This window comes from Carcharodon carcharias, chromosome 3 (genome assembly GCF_017639515.1).
Source record: "Carcharodon carcharias isolate sCarCar2 chromosome 3, sCarCar2.pri, whole genome shotgun sequence".
NCBI lineage: Eukaryota > Metazoa > Chordata > Chondrichthyes > Lamniformes > Lamnidae > Carcharodon > Carcharodon carcharias.
Genome location: NC_054469.1, coordinates 233,145,672 through 233,162,120, shown reverse-complemented (window position 1 = coordinate 233,162,120; position 16,449 = coordinate 233,145,672). Strand labels below are relative to the sequence as shown.

Here is a 16,449-nt window from a genome sequence, read left to right as displayed (position 1 = left end):
CTCTGTTTTGCTCTGTTTGGCTCTGTTGAGCTCTGTTTGGCTCTGTCTGGCTCTGTTAGGCCATGTTTTGCTCTTTTTTGCTCTGTTTTGCTTTCTTTGGCTTTGTTTTGATCTGTTTGGTTCTGTCCGGCTCTGCCAGTCTCTGTTTGGCTCTGCTTTGCTTTGCTTGGCTCTGTTTTGCTCTTTTTGGCTCTGTTTGGCTCTGTTTTGTTCTATTTTGCTCTGTTTTGCTCAGTATGACACTGCCAGGCTCTCTTCTGCTCTGTTTTGCTCTGTGTTGCTCTGTTTGGCTTTGTTTGGATCTCTTTGGATCTATTTTGCTCCGTTTGGCTTTGCTTTGCTCTGTTTGGCTCTGTTTGGATCGGTTGGGTTCCATTTGGCTCTATGAGGATCTGTCTCGCTTTGTGTAGCTCTGATCTACTCTCAATGGCTCTGTTTGGCTCTGTTCTGCACTTGATGGCTCTGTTTGTCACTGTTTGGCTCTGCAAGGCTCTGTTTTGCTCTGTTTGGCTCTGTGTGGCTCTGCTTGGCACTGTTTGAGTCTATATGGCACTGTTTGGCTCTGTTTGGCTATGTTCTGCTCTCGTTGCCTCTGTTGTGCTCTGCCTGGCTCTGTTGTCCTCTGTTTGGCTCTGTTTTGCTCTGTTTGGCTCTGTTCCGCTCTGTTTGGGTCTGCTCGCCTCTGTTTTGCTCTGTTTGGCTCTGTTCTGCTCTGTTTGGATCTGCTTGCCTTTGTTTTACTCTGTTTAGCTCTGTTCTGCTACCTATGGCTCTGTTCGGCCCTGTCAGGCTCTGCTTTGCTCTGTTTGGCTCTGTTGTGCTCTGTTTGGCTATGTTACACTTTGTTTGGCTCTGTTAGACTCTGTTTGGCTCTGTTTTCCTTTGTTTGGCTAACTTAGGCTCTATTCGGCTCTGCCAGTCTCTGTTTGGCTTGGTTTGGATCTGCCAGGGTGTGATTGGCTCTGTTTGGCTATCCTAGTCTCTGTTCAGCTCTGCCAGTCTCTGGTTGGCTTGGTTTGGATCTGCCAGGGTCTGATTGGCTCTGTTTGGCTATTTCTGGCTCTACCAGGCTCTATTTGGCCCTGTCAGTCTCCTTTTAGCTATACCAGGCCCTGTTTGGCTCTGTTTGGCTTTGCCATGCTCTGTCTGGCTCTGTTTCCCTTCTATGGCTCTGTTAAGCCCTGCCAGGATCTGTTTGGCTCTGCCGGGCTCTGTTTGGCTCTGTTTGGCTTTGCCAGGCTCTATTTGGCTATGTTTGCATCTGCTAGGATCTGATCAGCTCTCTTTGGCTATTTGTGGCTCTTTTTGGCTCTCCCAGGCTCTTTTTGGATCTGTTCGACTCTGTTTGGCCTGCCAGTGTCTGTTTGGCTATGTTTGGCTCGGTATAGCTCCGCCAGGCTCTGTTTGGATCTGTTTGGCTCTACCAGGTTCTGAGTGACTCTGTGTGGCCCCCTTTGGCTCTCTTTGGCTCTCTGTGGCTCTCTTTGACTCTGTTTGGTGCTGCTAGGCTCTGTTGGCACTGTTTAGCTCTGCCAGGCTCTGTATGGCTCTGCCAGGCATACCTTGGCTATGTTTGGCTTTGTTAGGCTCTGCCAGGCTCTGGTTGTCTCTGTTTAGCTCTGTTTGGCTCTGCCAGGTGCTGTTTGGCTCTGTTTAGATCTGCCGGGCTCTGATTGGCTCTGTATGGCTCCCTTTGGCTCTCTTTGGCTCTGTTTGGCTCTGCCAGGCTGATTGTGGCTTTGCTAAGCTCCTTTTCGCTCCTTTTGGCTATGTATGGCTCTGCCAGCCTCTTTTTGGTCCCAATTGGACCTGTTTGGCCCTGCCTGTCTCTGTGTGGTTCTGTTTGGTTCTGTTTGGCACTGATTGGCTCTGTTTGCCTCTGTTTGGCTCTGCCAGGCTCTGCTTGGCTCTGTTAGCCTCTGCCAAGTTTTTGTTTGGGTCTGCTTGTCTATGTTTAGGTTAGCGCCGTACGGCAGGCAACTAACCTCAGGCAAGAGATGTGGCTGTAGTGCTAGGGCTGTGCTGGTCATGGGGGGGCAACTGGCCTCAGGCAGTAGAAGGGGCTGGAAGTCTAGGGCTGTACTGGACATTACAAGTGGAGAAGGTTGCACTCAGACACATGACTTGGGGGAGGGCACAGGGACAGGTGTTAGCATCTTCAGAACCAGAATGGAGAGAGAGCATGTCATCGATTGACACAAGCCACTTGGGGACAGAATGGGGGGATCACTGAATGAGGAAGCGCTTCAGTTTATGTTGTTGAGCTTGTCCTAGTCCAGGAAGGGGGAGGGCATATCAGGCCAGTCTCAGTTGTGCCCAGCATGTAGTGGGCAGGGCATTGGCATAACATTACATGCATTGGTCTGTGGCGCTTCTGCAATCATACTGGGCTGCAGGTGGCATACTCAGTCAGGGAAGCAACCTCCATATGAGGAATAGGCATTGTAGGGGTATCCAAGGATATGGGTGGGAGGGAGGGTGGGGGGTATATGTTTAACTGTGTAAGTAACCTCAACATTGGGAGGGGTGATGTCCACATGGGCATGGACACAACTACTTCAAAATGCACAGGGGCTAACAAATGGACATACACCACAAACACGATGGGATCAAGGAATACAGGGGGAGGATATAGAGGCCTGTGAGAGAGGGAAACTTGAACAATAAACTCCTCGGGGATGATGGGAGAGGCTTCCATGCTCACACAGGGAGGGTCCAAGCTGGTCTGGCAGTGGGATTCTGTACCACCATCTTCCAACCTGCAGCAATGGTACAGTACAAAATTATAATGAGGGGAAGATCTGCTGTTGAGAGCCCTGTGGACAGATTGGAGGGCAGCTGCATGCACTGGGGGGTGCTGGAGGTGAGATTAAAGAGGCACCCAGCTGAACTGTGCATTCCCAAATGAGGATCAAGGCACAGCTGAGGCATTTTAGGAACCTTTCAATGACAGTGCAGAGAATCAGGAAAGTGAAACAATGATGCCCATTCATGTGAGACTAATAATTCTGCAGAGTAGGATCAAAGTTCAGAGCAATTGGACGACTGGACAAACTCCAGAAGCCTGTTAGAAATTTGGTACTGGGCGGTTCACTGAAGATGCACCGTAGGACCGTCAGGACCAACGCACCCCACCCCCCCCCCCCCACCCCACACCCCCCCACCCCCCCCCCCCCCCCACCGCCCCCCCCCACCGCCTCAAATAAGCTCATCTCCTATCTAAACATTTACCCTCATGTTTATTCCCAAAGGTGTAGTATTAAAGCGCAGCGAATGAGGGAGGCTTTTAGCACCCAGGCTGAAAGCAGCACATCCAAGCGCCTGGCCAAAGCAATCTCATAGCAGTTGGCCATGTTGGGGGCAGGGGATTTACCTTGAAAAGCACCCCACACTGAGCATCATTTCATGGGGGAGTAATCTTCGACACGGGAACAAAGCCCTTGAACCCACATTCACTGACGAGTCGTTAACATACAAAAGACATTTCGAGACTAATGCTGATACTTGTCTGTTTTTCATTGATGCTGCAGAGAGGAGACCATCAGGAAGATGGAGGCTGGATTTATTGCTTTCTGCATTATTGCTTGCAAGCAGGAGAGAAGGAGAAGATCGCAATGGAAGCACGCCTGGATTGCCAAAGGGATGAGCAAGACCCTCAAGACCAAGGCCAGCTGGGCCTCCTCCAGACTCAGTGGATGAGGCTCACAGAGATGTTGTGTGTAGACAGCTCGCAAAACCCAGAGTCCACAGAACTTGCTTGTCTTATCTGCAGACGAGCGAGGACCGGTGTCACCGACGGCTTCGCATGTCTATGGATCTGGTGACTCACATATGCCGCATTCTCCAAGAATTGGCGCCACAGGGACTGGGAGGGCATCCATTGCCGGTGGCACTGAAAGTAATGGCTGGTCTGAATTTCTACACCAGTGGTTCCTCCCAGGGCTGCACTGGGGACCTCTGTGGGATCTCTCAAGTGTCCATGCAAAAATGCATTCATGAGGTCACAGACACCCTTTGTGCCCAGGCCCACAATTACGTCAATTTCAACAGAGGTCAAGCAAGCCTGGGCCACAGACCATTGGGCTTTGCTGAGATTTGCGGATTTCCACAGGTGCAGGGAGCCATCAACTGCACTCATGTGGCTATAAAAGCTCCCTGGCAACAGGCACTGCAACACATAAACCTGAAAGGCTATCACTCGGTTCAATGTGAAGCTGGTCTGCGACCATAAGAAACTTATGCAGGTTTGTGCCAGATCCCAGGAAGCGTCCATGACTCGTGCATCTCGAGTAGATCGCAAATCTCAGGCATCTTTGAAAGACCAAACAGGATCCAGGGCTGGCTTCTTAGTGACAGAAGGTACCCACAAAGAACGTGGCCGATGGTACTCTTGTGGCAGTTCCAGACTCTTGCAGAGAGAAGGTACAATGAAGCTCATGGCAGTAGCCGGGAAACGGTGAAGTAAACCATAGGCATTCTAAAGATGCGATTCCAATGCCTGGACACTCCTGATGGAGCACTCCAGTACACTCCCCAGATCATCATGGTCTGCTGCACACTGCACAACCTGGCACTGCAAAGGTGGGAAGACTTGCCAGATGACAAGATGGAGGAGCTGCACGTCTCCTTCGATGAGAAGGACCTCAAAGGGACGGAAGGTGATGAATTCAAAGAAGCTGAGGCTGCAGGAGAAGAGGCCATAGCACAGGCCAAAGGCCCTGATAGCCAACAGATTCCACCAGGAGGAGATAAGTTGTAGTGAAAGCCCTATTGGACAAGAGCCCTCCATCATGGACCAGCATGAGCACCAGCATTGCTATTCCTCTCATTTCACCCAGTCACTTTAATGAGAGTGAATAATTACACATTAGGTTTACATTGTCCTGATTCTTTGAAGGATGATGTACCCTCAGCAGCATGTGTCTTTGCTGAGCTGAGGTGCTAACTGGAGGAGGGTGTCCTGGTATCAGATGTCAGAAGGTGCTGCCTCTTCAAGTGTCTCTCCAGTATCCCAGTCGCAACAACACCTACAAGAGCCAAAAGCTGTCAGTCAATACTCAGTGGTCTCGTGGCTGTAAGCCTTCAATGTGAAAGTCTCCTCAAGCAGGTCCATCTGAAGCAATGGAACTGCGCACCCTGTGTAACATCGATGGTGAATCAGATAATTCACACTTGGGCAAGGCAGCTGATAACCTTCTGCTGCTGTGAATCCATTTAGAGATGACTCAATCATCTGTGGTACATTCTTCCAAACCACACCGACACCCAGCACTCTCCGTTAGGGATCCTGGGCGGCTTTTATCCTCAGCTTGATATAGATGCAGAACATTTGAGCATGGCAATGTCAAACACTTTCCTGCCAGATATTAAAATACTTCCTCTTTAATGCTGACATTGTCCCCTCATGGCCAGCCCTGGTCCTTGCCAAGTCCACAATGCCATGACGCCCTCAAGGGCATGCACCATTGTTAATAAGGAGCACACTTCAGCTTGAATACATCCTTGCTGTTATTCTATTGCCCCCCTAACATTGTCCAAAGCAGCCATGAGTTCTTCCAGAGCCTGCACAAAGCCTCTATTGCCTGCCAGAAATGACCATTTGCAATTAGCATCATTGACCTAGGCGAGTGCTGAGGTGAGGGGGATGCACAGCACTGCATCCCAAGCTTGAGATGAGAGCCTTGTCCCCATAAGACACACAACCGCACGGTGAGAGATGCTCAAGATTGGACATTTAAGCTTCAGAACTATAATGTGGCTGAGAGGGGCCAAGCTTCATCACCTTGCGGTGGCAAGGTACTCCCACCTACTGGTCAGCTTAGCAGATGTACACTCAAAGTCAAAAGCACAGTTTGCTGACAGCAGTGTGCACGAGCTCTGAGCATGGGCTCATGGCATGAAGCCCAGCCGAGAGGCAGAGAGCACATGGATTTCCACAATATACACTACACCTTCACTTTCAAGAATGCAAACAAGATAGGAGAACACCTCTGTCTCAATCTTAAACAGCCGAGGATAAACATGACATCACTTGCAAAGTGTGTGAATGAGTTTCGTTTCACAAGCAAACTTAGCATTAAGGTTGAGACATCACTGATGTTGAACACACGAACGTACGAGAAAGGAGCAGGTGTAGGCTATTGGGCAAAGGGGACACACACTGTAGTGATATGGAAGCACACTACATAGACAGGAGGCCCATGATAGCGACATGAGTGATAAGTGGGGGGAGGGGCCATGGTATCACATCTGATTAACAGCAGCACAGCTCATCCATAAAAAGGAGGCAAACAGAAGGGGAGGTGTGAAACTTACACACTTGTGTAAGTTATATCTATGTTGTGAACACCCATGCAACCGCTAAGGTCCCAAATCTCTTTAACTTTCCTAACCCTAGCACTATACCCCAGACATCCACAGCAGAGGCGGATGCAGTCTACTGACTGCTGTGCCCTGTTGGCTGTGTTGACCTTGACAGGCGTCCTCTGGAGGGGATGTGGAGGGGAGCTTCCAGGTGGTGGTGTTCCCATCTATCTGCTGCCCTTGTCCTTCTAGATGGTAGTGGTCATCAGTTTGGAAGGTGCTGTCTCAGGAGCTTTGGCGAATTCCCGCATTGCATTTTGCAGATGTACACACTGCTGCTACTGTTTGTTGGTGGTGGAGTGAGTGAATATTTCTGAGTGTGGTGCCAATCAAGTGGGCTGCTTTGTCCTGGATGGTGTCAAGCTTCTTGAGTGTTGTGGGAGCTGCACTCATCCAGGCAAGTGGGGAGTATTCTGTCACACTCCTGACTTGTACCTTGTGGACGGTGGACAGGCTCTGGGGAGTCAGGGGGTGTGTTACTTGTCACACGATTCCTAGTATCTGACCTGCTCGTGTAGTCACAGTATTTATATGGCTAGTCCAGTTCAGTTTCTGGTCAATGGTAACGCCCACAATTTTGATAGTGGGGGATTCAGTGATGGTAATGCCATTGAACATCAAGGGGCGATGGTTGGATTCTCTCTTGTTGGGGGTGGTCATTGCCTGGCACTTGTGTGGCGTGAATGTTACTTGCCACATGTCAATCAAAGCCTGGATATTGTCCAGGTCTTGTTGCATTTGGACATGGACTGCTTCAGTATCTGAGGAGTCATGAATGGTGTTGCAATCGTCAGCAAACATCCTTACTTCTGACATTATGGTGGAAGGAAGGTCATTGATGCAGCTGAAGAAGGTTGGACTAAGGACACTACCCTGAGGAAGTCCTGCAGTGATGTCCTGGAGCTGAGATGGCTGGCCTCCAACAACCACAACCAGCTTCCTTTGTGCTAGGTATGACTCAAAACAATAGAGTTTTCCCCAATTCCCATCGACTTGTTTTCCCAGGGCCCCTTGACACCATGCTCAGTCAAATGTAGCTTTAATGTCAAGGGCAGTCACTCTCACCTCATCTCGTGAGTTCAGCTCTTTTGTCCATGTTTGAACCAAGGGTGCTGAGGGACCTTGTGTAACCCAGTTTGGGTTAGCATCAGTGAGCAGGTTATTGCTAAGCAAGTGTCACTTGATAGCACTGTTGATGACCCCCTTCCATTACTTTACTGATGATTGAGAGCAGACTGATAGGGTGGGGTGGGGCAGGGGAGCTGGGGGTAATTGGCTGAGTTGGATTTTGTCCTGTTTTTTGAGTACAGAACATAGCCAGTGTTGTAGCTGTACTGGAACAGCTTGGCTAGGGGAGCAGCGAGTTCTGAAGCACAAGTTTTCAGTACTATTGTTGGAATATTGTCAGGGCCCACAGCTTTGCATTATCCTGTACCTTTAGCCGCTTATTGATATCACATGGAGTGAACTGAATTGGCTGAAAACTGGCATCTGTGATACTAAGGATCTTCGGAGGATCATTCACTTGGCACTTCTGGCTGAAGGGCTGAAGATTGTAGCAAATGCTTCAGCCTTGTTTTTTACACTGATGTGCTGGGCTCCCCCATCATTGAGGATGGGGATATTTGTGAAGCCTCACACTCCAGTGAGTTGTGTCCACCACCATTCATGACTGGATGTGGTAGGACTGCAGAACTTAGATCTGATCTGTTGGTTGTGGGATCGCATAGCTCTGTCTACCACTTGCTGCTTATGCTGTTTGGCATCTCATTTTTAAGAATGCCTGGTGCTGCTCCTATCATGCCCTCCTACACTCTTCATTGAAACAGGGTTGAACCCTTGGCTTGATGGTAATGGTAGAGTGAGGGATATGCCAGGCCATGAGGTTACAGGTTGTGGCTGAGTACAATTCTGCTGCTGCCATTGCCCACGATTCCTCATGGATGCCCAGTTTTGAGTTGCTAGATCTGTTTGAAATCTATCCCATTTAGCACGGTGGTAGTGCCACACAACACGATGGAGGGTATCTTCAATGCGAAGGAGGGACTTCGTTTCCACAGTGACTGTGCGGTGGTCACTCCTACCTCTACTGTCATGGACAGCTACATCTGTGGTAGGCTGATTGATGAGGATGAGGTCAAATATGTTTTTCCCTCTTGTTGGTTCCCTCACCACCTGCCATAGACCCAGTCTAGCAGCTATGTCATTTTGGACTCGGCCAGCTCGGTCAGTGGTGGTGCCACCGAGCCACTCTTGGTGATGGACATTGAAGTCCCCGTGCAGCTCTGTGCCTCTGCGCTCACTCACACGCATGCGCAAAGATCGCGCTCGGCTCGCTCAACCTCCACCCCCCCACCCAACCCACCCCAAGTCCCCCTACAGATAGCGCTCAGCACTACAGCTCGCCTTTCACACTGGGCGGGCCTTAACTGGGCCCGCCAGCATGAAATCATGGTGTGTTGCCAATCGCAGATGGCTCCTGCCCACCTCTGCCAAGGGCAAAATTCTGCCCATGTGTTCAAATACCACGGAATTTAAATTCAATTGATAGAATAAAATGCTAGTAATAATTATGAAACTATTGGATTGTTGCAAAAACCCCACGTTGGGAGGGAACCTGCTGTCCTTACTGGTCTAGCCTACACTCCACGCTCCACCCGCATGCTCGGCTGCTACTTAAAAGCTCTGTGGAATAACAAACCATTCAGTTGGATGAACAATAATTGCTGGCCTTGCCAGCAATGCACGCGTATAACATATTAAAGAAAACTGGGTGGATGGATGAGGCGGTGCAGTACAAAGTGTGTGAGGGGTGGGTTGTTTGTGTTGGCATTTTACTAATGTACCTTTTGCAACCAGCGCAACTCAGGGGGTAGTGGGGGCGCCAATATTCTCAAAAGTAACCAGCACCTCTTTCCTGCACTAGGCCCATAGCTGACAAGTCTTCAAGCAGACAGCAAAGTGCTTTTTAAGTGTGGTGAGAGTTCCTGCCTCCACCTCCCTTTCAGGTAGTGAGCTCCAGGTCCCTACCACCCCCTCAGTGAAAAAATGTTTCCTCATCACCCATCTAATCCTTCTACCAATTACTTTAAATCATATGTTCCAGTGTCTTATGACAACTCTTGGGACTCAGTGGCAATTCTGGAGGCTCCATGGCAACACAACCGGCTGGCATGGAAGCGCATGCGGCTGCCATCTTGGTTTTGGCACCACTGCTGAAAGAGGTTTCCAGGGTGACACGTCAATCCAGCAGTCCGGTGCTCTGTTCTCCAACAAAATCTTGGGGCTATTGAGGTGCTGCCATGGGAGAGTGACCTGGACTCCATAAGCATTCACTGTCCTCTCTTAAGATCATCACATGCCAACAGCTCCACCAGCCACCACCAGAACCCTTGCTGGTGCCAGTCAGCTAGCCAGCCCAGACTAGGTGGGGCTGAGTGTGTGGGGATGGGGGTGTGTTGGGGGGGGTGAGTGCCTAATTATTCTTGAAATACGTCTGGAGTTTGGGATCATCGTCAGCTTCAGCAATCAATGCTACTTTTGCAAGGCACCCATCACTATTTGCTTTTGAATAATTGTTTAATGTGAATTCCTTAGCAGCTAAATTAGTTTGAAACACAAAACTGATCAGGTGCAAGTTGGGTAATGGCCACGTTATGGTTTTTATTTAGTTGTCATTTCCCGAAAGTATAATTTTAAACAAAAGCAAACTTAGCAATAATCAGTTGCAACAAATAACTAACCATGGAATACGTAGACAAGAAAATCTTACATTAATGTTGAGAAACAATATTGTTAAGAGGTAAATTATGCACAATGTAGCACAAAGCTTAGCAGATGCAAAGCAGACTTAGAGAAAAGACTAGACAAAGCCAATTTATTTCATCCCACTGGTTTGACTGTCAATGAAAGGTCAAACAGTATTTTTTGCTGTATTACTCTTATTACAACAAATCCACTTTGTTCACATTACATCAAAAAAAAACATTTAGTTAGCAAAAGCACCACAAATTAAAAATTTCTTCAACCATGCATTTCTTTAAAAGAAAGACCAGACTACCAGTTATTTGTTGTATCATTGCCAATTGAACCATCAGAATATTCCAAATGGGTATTCTTGGTGACGTATTTCCGCTGGTGACACATACTACAGGGCAAACAGTGGTCACAGAAATGAATTAGGTGTCTTCTAAATTTTTCACCCACAAAGGCATAAAAAATGGGATTGAGACAACAGTGGAAATAAGCCACAGTGTAAGAGATTGTGTGTGCATAATCCAGGTGCATCTCTGACTCACAGTTGTCAAACTCCAGCAGCTCAAACTCCTCCAAAGATCTCAAGAAAATCACAACATTGTAAGGTGCCCAACATAAAAAGAACACCACTACAATGGTGAAAATAACTCTCAGCGTCCTGTGCTTCTGCACTGTTCTACACTTTACCAACGTCTGAATTATCCTAAAATAGCAGTACACAATGATAACAAATGGAAGGATGAAGAACAGTATATTTTGTTGGTAATATCTTAATAGTTTCCATGGAACTGCTTTTTCAATTGGGTAAATATTTTCGCAAGTAACTCTCTCATAATCGTTTTCTAATTCAGCAAAGATAAAGTCAGGGATGGTTGCTAAGGTACTGGTCAGCCAAACAATCACACTTGTTACTGTTGCATAGCGAATTTTTCTAGATCTTGCAGCAGATACAGCATGAACAACTGCAAGGTACCGGTCAATGGTCATCAGTGTCAGGAACATTATACCACTGTAAAAGCCTATGTAAAACATACCACTCATTAATTTGCACATGGCAACTCCAAAGATCCAACCATGTAAGTGATGGATTGCCCAGAAAGGAAGACAAATAGTAGAAAGTAAATCAGAAATGGCAAGGTTAAGAATGAATATATTTGTTATGCTTCTTAGATATTCATATTTCACAAGTACAAGCAAAACTAACCCATTTCCAGTGAGACTGAGCATTAAAACTATTGCATAGAAGCTGGGCATCAGTGTTCCTCCAAATGCATTGATCTTTCCTTTCTCACACAGGTATTCATAATCAGCAGTTGGCATCTCTGTTGTGCTCTCCATTATTGGCAACTCAGTAGAGACCTGTTTTCACAAAAAGAATATTATTTTCATGACTTGCACATGTATTGCTTTTCAGCAGCTCTGAAATGATGCCTGAGTTCGGTGGGAGAGGCAGCAGCTCTTCTCTCTCTGGACAACATCATGCCTGCTCTTACACCACTTACTGTGCCAGTGCTGTTGTTAGTGCCAGCTCGGCCAGGCTGCTGCAGCCAAGCCCTCAGAGCCCACAGCTGCTCTTGGTCAACCATCACGGCCATTTGAAGTGACCTCAGAGGAATCTCAGTTGCCTTCCACATCTCAAGGTGCAACCACTGGGAATTCACTACTTCCGACATCTGAAAATGCGTTTAAATCACAGAACTCAGATGGTTCTGACTGTCATACAGCTATAGTTGCCCAGGAACAGTTAGAAGAATTAAAACCAAACATGTGGCTAAAGCAGTGGTGCGGGAAAGAGGGGTTCCATTTCGTGGGGCACTGGCATCAGTATTGGAACAGGAGGGATCTGTACCATTGGGACAGTCTCCACCTGAACTGATCTGGGACCAATGTTCTAGCGAAAAGGGTAAATAGGGTGGTCAACAGGACTTTAAACTAGAAAGTGGAGGGGAAGGGAAGGGTAAAACTCCAAGAAGTATGACTAATGGGAAACAAAGCAGCAGGTTAGCATGTGGGGGGTGGATTCAACTTCATGGAAAATTATTAAAAAACTGAAAAGAAAGGAGAGCCCAGGAGAGGCTATTAAAGTCTCCAGAACACAAAATAGGACAGAGTGTTTGGAAAGGGCTAGGAATCCAACTTCAAGCACATCAGACAAAGGGACGACAATGAGAAAGGGGACAGGAAATACAGGACTGAAGGTGTTGTATCTGAATGCACGCAGTATATGAAATAAGGTAAATGAGCTTGTGGCGCAGATTGAAATTGGCAGGTATGATGTGGTGGGCATCACGGAGACATGGCTGCAAGGGGATCAGGACTGGGAGCTAAACATCCAAGGATATATATCCTATCGAAAAGATAGGCAGGTTGGCAGAGGGAGTGGGGTAGTTTTGTTAGTAAGAAATTAAATTAAATTGATATCAAGAAATGACGTAGGTTCAGATGATGTAGAATCTGTGTGGGTAGAGTTGAGGAACCACAAAGGTAAAAAAACTATAATGGGAGTTATGTACAGGCCTCTGAACAGTAGTCAGGATGTGGGGTACAAGATACACCAGGAGATAGAAAAGGCGTGTAAGAAAGGCAAGGTTACAGTGATCATGGGGGATTTCAATATGCAGGTAGACTGGGAAAATCAGGTTGGCAGTGGATCCCAAGAAAGGGAATTTGTGGAATGTCTACGAGATGGCTTTTTGGAGTAGCTTGTGGTGGACCCCACTAGGGAACAGGCAATTCTAGATTTAGTGACGTGTAATGAGGCAGATTTGATAAGGGAGTTAAGGTGAAGGAACCCTTAGGAGGAAGTGACCATAATATGATAGAATTTACCCTGCAATTTGAGAGGAAAAAGCTGGAATCAGATGTAACAGTATTACAGTTAAATAAAGGCAAAATAGCCAAGTTGTTATGGTACTGGGTTTGTAACCCCAAGATCAAGAGTTCAAATCTCACAATGGCAAACTATGAAACAATATAACTTCATCTGAAACAGATGGAAACAGGTTTGTACTCGAAAGAGTTACTTTACCTAATCTCTAAAAGAGTTACAAAGGCATGAGGGAGGAGCTGGCCAGAATTGACTGGGAGATGAGCCTAGCAGGAAAGACAGTGGAACAGCAATGGCAGGAGTTTCTGGGAGTAATTTGGGAGACACAGCAAAAATTCATCCCTAGGAAGAAGAAGCATACTAAAGGGAGGACGAGGCAACCATGGCTGACAAGGGAAGTCAGAGACAGCATAAAAGCTAAAGAGAAAGCATACAATGCGGCGAAGAGCAGTGGGGAACCAGGGGATTGGGAAGCCTACAAAGACCAACAGAGGACAACTAAAAAAGATATAAGGAGGGAGAAGATTAACTATGAGGGTAAACTAGCCAGTAATATAAAAGAAGATTGCAAGAGTTTTTAGATATATAAAGGGTTAGAGAGAGGCAAAAGTGGACTTTGGGCCACTGGAAAATTATGCTGGAGAAGTAGTAGTGAGGAGCAAAGAAATGGCGGAGGAACTGAATAGGTACTTTGCGTCAGTCTTCACGGTGAAGACATGAGTAACATCCCCAAAGTTCAAGAGAGTCGGGGGGCAGAGGTGAGTATGGTGGCCATTACCAAGGAGAAGGTGCTAGGAAAACTGAAAGGTCTGAAGGTGGACCAGATGGATTACGCCCCAGAGTTCTGAAGGAGATAGCTGAAGAGATAGTGGAGGCGTTAGCAGTGATCTTTCAGGAATCACTGGAATCAGGGAGGGTCTCAGAGGACTGGAAAATCACTAATGTAACCCCCTGTTTAAGAAGGGAGTGAGGCAAAAGACGGGAAATTACAGGCCGATTAGCTTGACCTCGGTCGTTGGTAAGATTTCAGAGTCCATTATTAAGGATGAGATTTCAGAATACTTGGAAGTGCATGGTAAAATAGGGCAAAGTCAGCACGGTTTCATCAAGGGGAGGTCATGCCTGACAAATCTGTTAGAATTCTTTGAGGAGGTAACGAGTAGGTAAGACAAAGGAGAGCCAATGGATGTTATCTACTTGGACTTCCAGAAGGCCTTTGACAAGGTGCCGCACAGGAGGCTGCTCAGTAAGATAAGAGCCCATGGTGTTAGATGCAAGGTACTAGCATGGATAGAACATTGGCTGTCTGGCAGGAGGCAGAGAGTGGGGATAAGGGGGTCCTTCTCAGGATGGCGGCCGGTGACTAGTGGAGTTCCACAGGGGTCAGTGTTGGGACCACAACTTTTCACTTTATACATTAATGATCTAGATGAAGGAACTGAGGGCATCCTGGCTAAGTTTGCAGATGATACAAAGATAGGTGGAGGGACAGGTAGTATTTGAGGAGGCGGGGAGGCTGCAGAAGGATTTGGAGAGGTTAGGAGAATGGGCAAAGAAGTGGCAGATGGAATACAACATGGGGAAGTGTGAGGTTATGCACTTTGGTAGGAAGAATAGAGGCATAGACTATTTTCTAAATGGAGAGAGAATTCAGAAATCTGGAGTGCAAGGGGATTTGGGAGTCCTAGTCCAGGATTCTCTTGAGGTTAACTTGAAGTTTGAGTCAGTAGTTAGGAAGGCAAATGCAATGTTGGCATTTATTTCAAGGGGACTAAAATATAAAAGCAGGGATGTGCTGCTGAGGCTTTATAAGGCTCTGGTCAGACCACATTTAGAATATTGTGAGCAATTCTGGGCCCCGTATCTCAGGAAGGATGTGCTGGCCCTGGAGAGGGTCCAGAGGAGGTTCACGAGAATGATCCCAGGAATGAAAGGCTTAACATATGAGGAATGTTTGAAGACTCTGGGTCTATACTCGATGGAGTTTAGAAGGATGAGGGGGGATCTGATTGAAACCTACAGAATACTGAATGGCCTGGGTAGAGTGGACGTGGGGAAGATGTTTCCATTAGTAGGAGAGACTAGGACCTGAGGGCACAGCCTCAGAGTAAAGGGAAGATCTTTTAGAACAGAGATGAGGGGAAACTTCTTTAGCCAGAGAGTGGTTAATCTATGGAATTCATTGCCACAGAAGGCCGTGGAGGCCAGGTCATTGAGTGTATTTAAGACCGAGATAGATAGGTTCTTGATTGGTAAGGGGATCAAAGGTTACGGGGAGAAGACGGGAGAATGGGGTTGAGAAACTTATCAGCCATGATTGAATGGCGGAGCAGACTCGATGGGCCGAATGGCCTAATTTCTGCTCCTATGTCTTATCCCCCCCCGATGGAGTGGCCTTCCCCAGCACATCCTTGAGGTACCCCCACAATTACACTGCCCTGGAACTCGGAATTCACAGCCTATATCTTCCAGGGACCAAACTGATCTAAAATGAATTATTACTTGGAACTGCATAAATGACAGCCAACATGGATTCCTTAATGTCTGACTAACCTGATTAAGGTTCTTCAATTAAATAATAAAGAGGGTTGCTGGAAGTAATGCAGCTGATTTTGTGTGCATATGGGCTATCAAAGGTCTTTGAAAAAGTGCCACATTGTAGACTTGATAGCAAAATTGAAGTCCATGTGATTAAATGGACAGTGGCAGAGCCTGGATACAAAATTGGCTACAGTATAGAAAGCAGTTGTTTTTCAGTCTTGTGTCCCCCAGGGGGCAGTTTTAGGACCACTGCTCTGTTTAATATATCACTTGGGTACGTGGGTGAAATTTCAAAGTTTACAGACAACACCAAGCTTGGGAATGTTGTAATCAGTGAGGAGTACCATAACAAACTTCAGGTGGGGATAGTCAGACTGGTGAGATGGGCAGACACATGATGGATAAAAATTTACAACTGAACATTATGAAATGATGCATTTTAGAAGTGAAATTATGAGGTGCAATGTAAACAACATGGTATGTGGACGGAAACAAAATTCAGGTTCAAATAGAAAGGCTGAGGTTGCAAACAGTCTGGTTCAGCCTCCCAAAGTTACCCAGGGGAGGGATGGAATCCATGGCTGGAGAACCAAATTTGGGGCAGGACTGAAGACAACAGATTTTGGTCTTCCCAATATTTAATTAGAGGAAATTTCTTCTCAATCAGTATTGGGTGTTGGACAAGCTACATGACAAACCAGAGGCAGTGGAGGAATCGAAAGAGATAATGATGATATGGAGCTGTGTGTCATCAGTATACATGTGGAATCAAACCTGTTTTGGATGATGCCAAGAGGCAACATGCAAATAGAATAGAAATATAGAAACATACAGCACAGATGGATGGATCAACAATTTCCAGTTCCCTGGCCCCAGCCGTTTCCTCTTCACCATGGACGTCCAATCCCTCTACACCTCCATCCCCCACCAGGATGGTCTGAGGGCCCTTAGCTTCTTCCTCG

General features: G+C 47.0%; 1 protein-coding gene across 2 annotated transcripts in view; it reads right to left on the bottom strand.

Annotated features, from left to right (window-relative positions):
* Positions 1–10,006: 10,006 nt before the first annotated feature.
* LOC121275709 (C-C chemokine receptor type 3-like) overlaps positions 10,007–16,449 on the bottom strand; it is a 58,258-nt gene continuing 51,815 nt past the window's right edge. For both annotated transcript variants that reach the window (XM_041183291.1, XM_041183290.1), the window contains one exon: positions 10,007–11,478. In XM_041183291.1, coding sequence (XP_041039225.1) covers positions 10,420–11,478 — 1,059 coding nt within the window. In that variant the 3' untranslated portion in view covers positions 10,007–10,419. The remainder of the gene's footprint in view (positions 11,479–16,449) is intronic.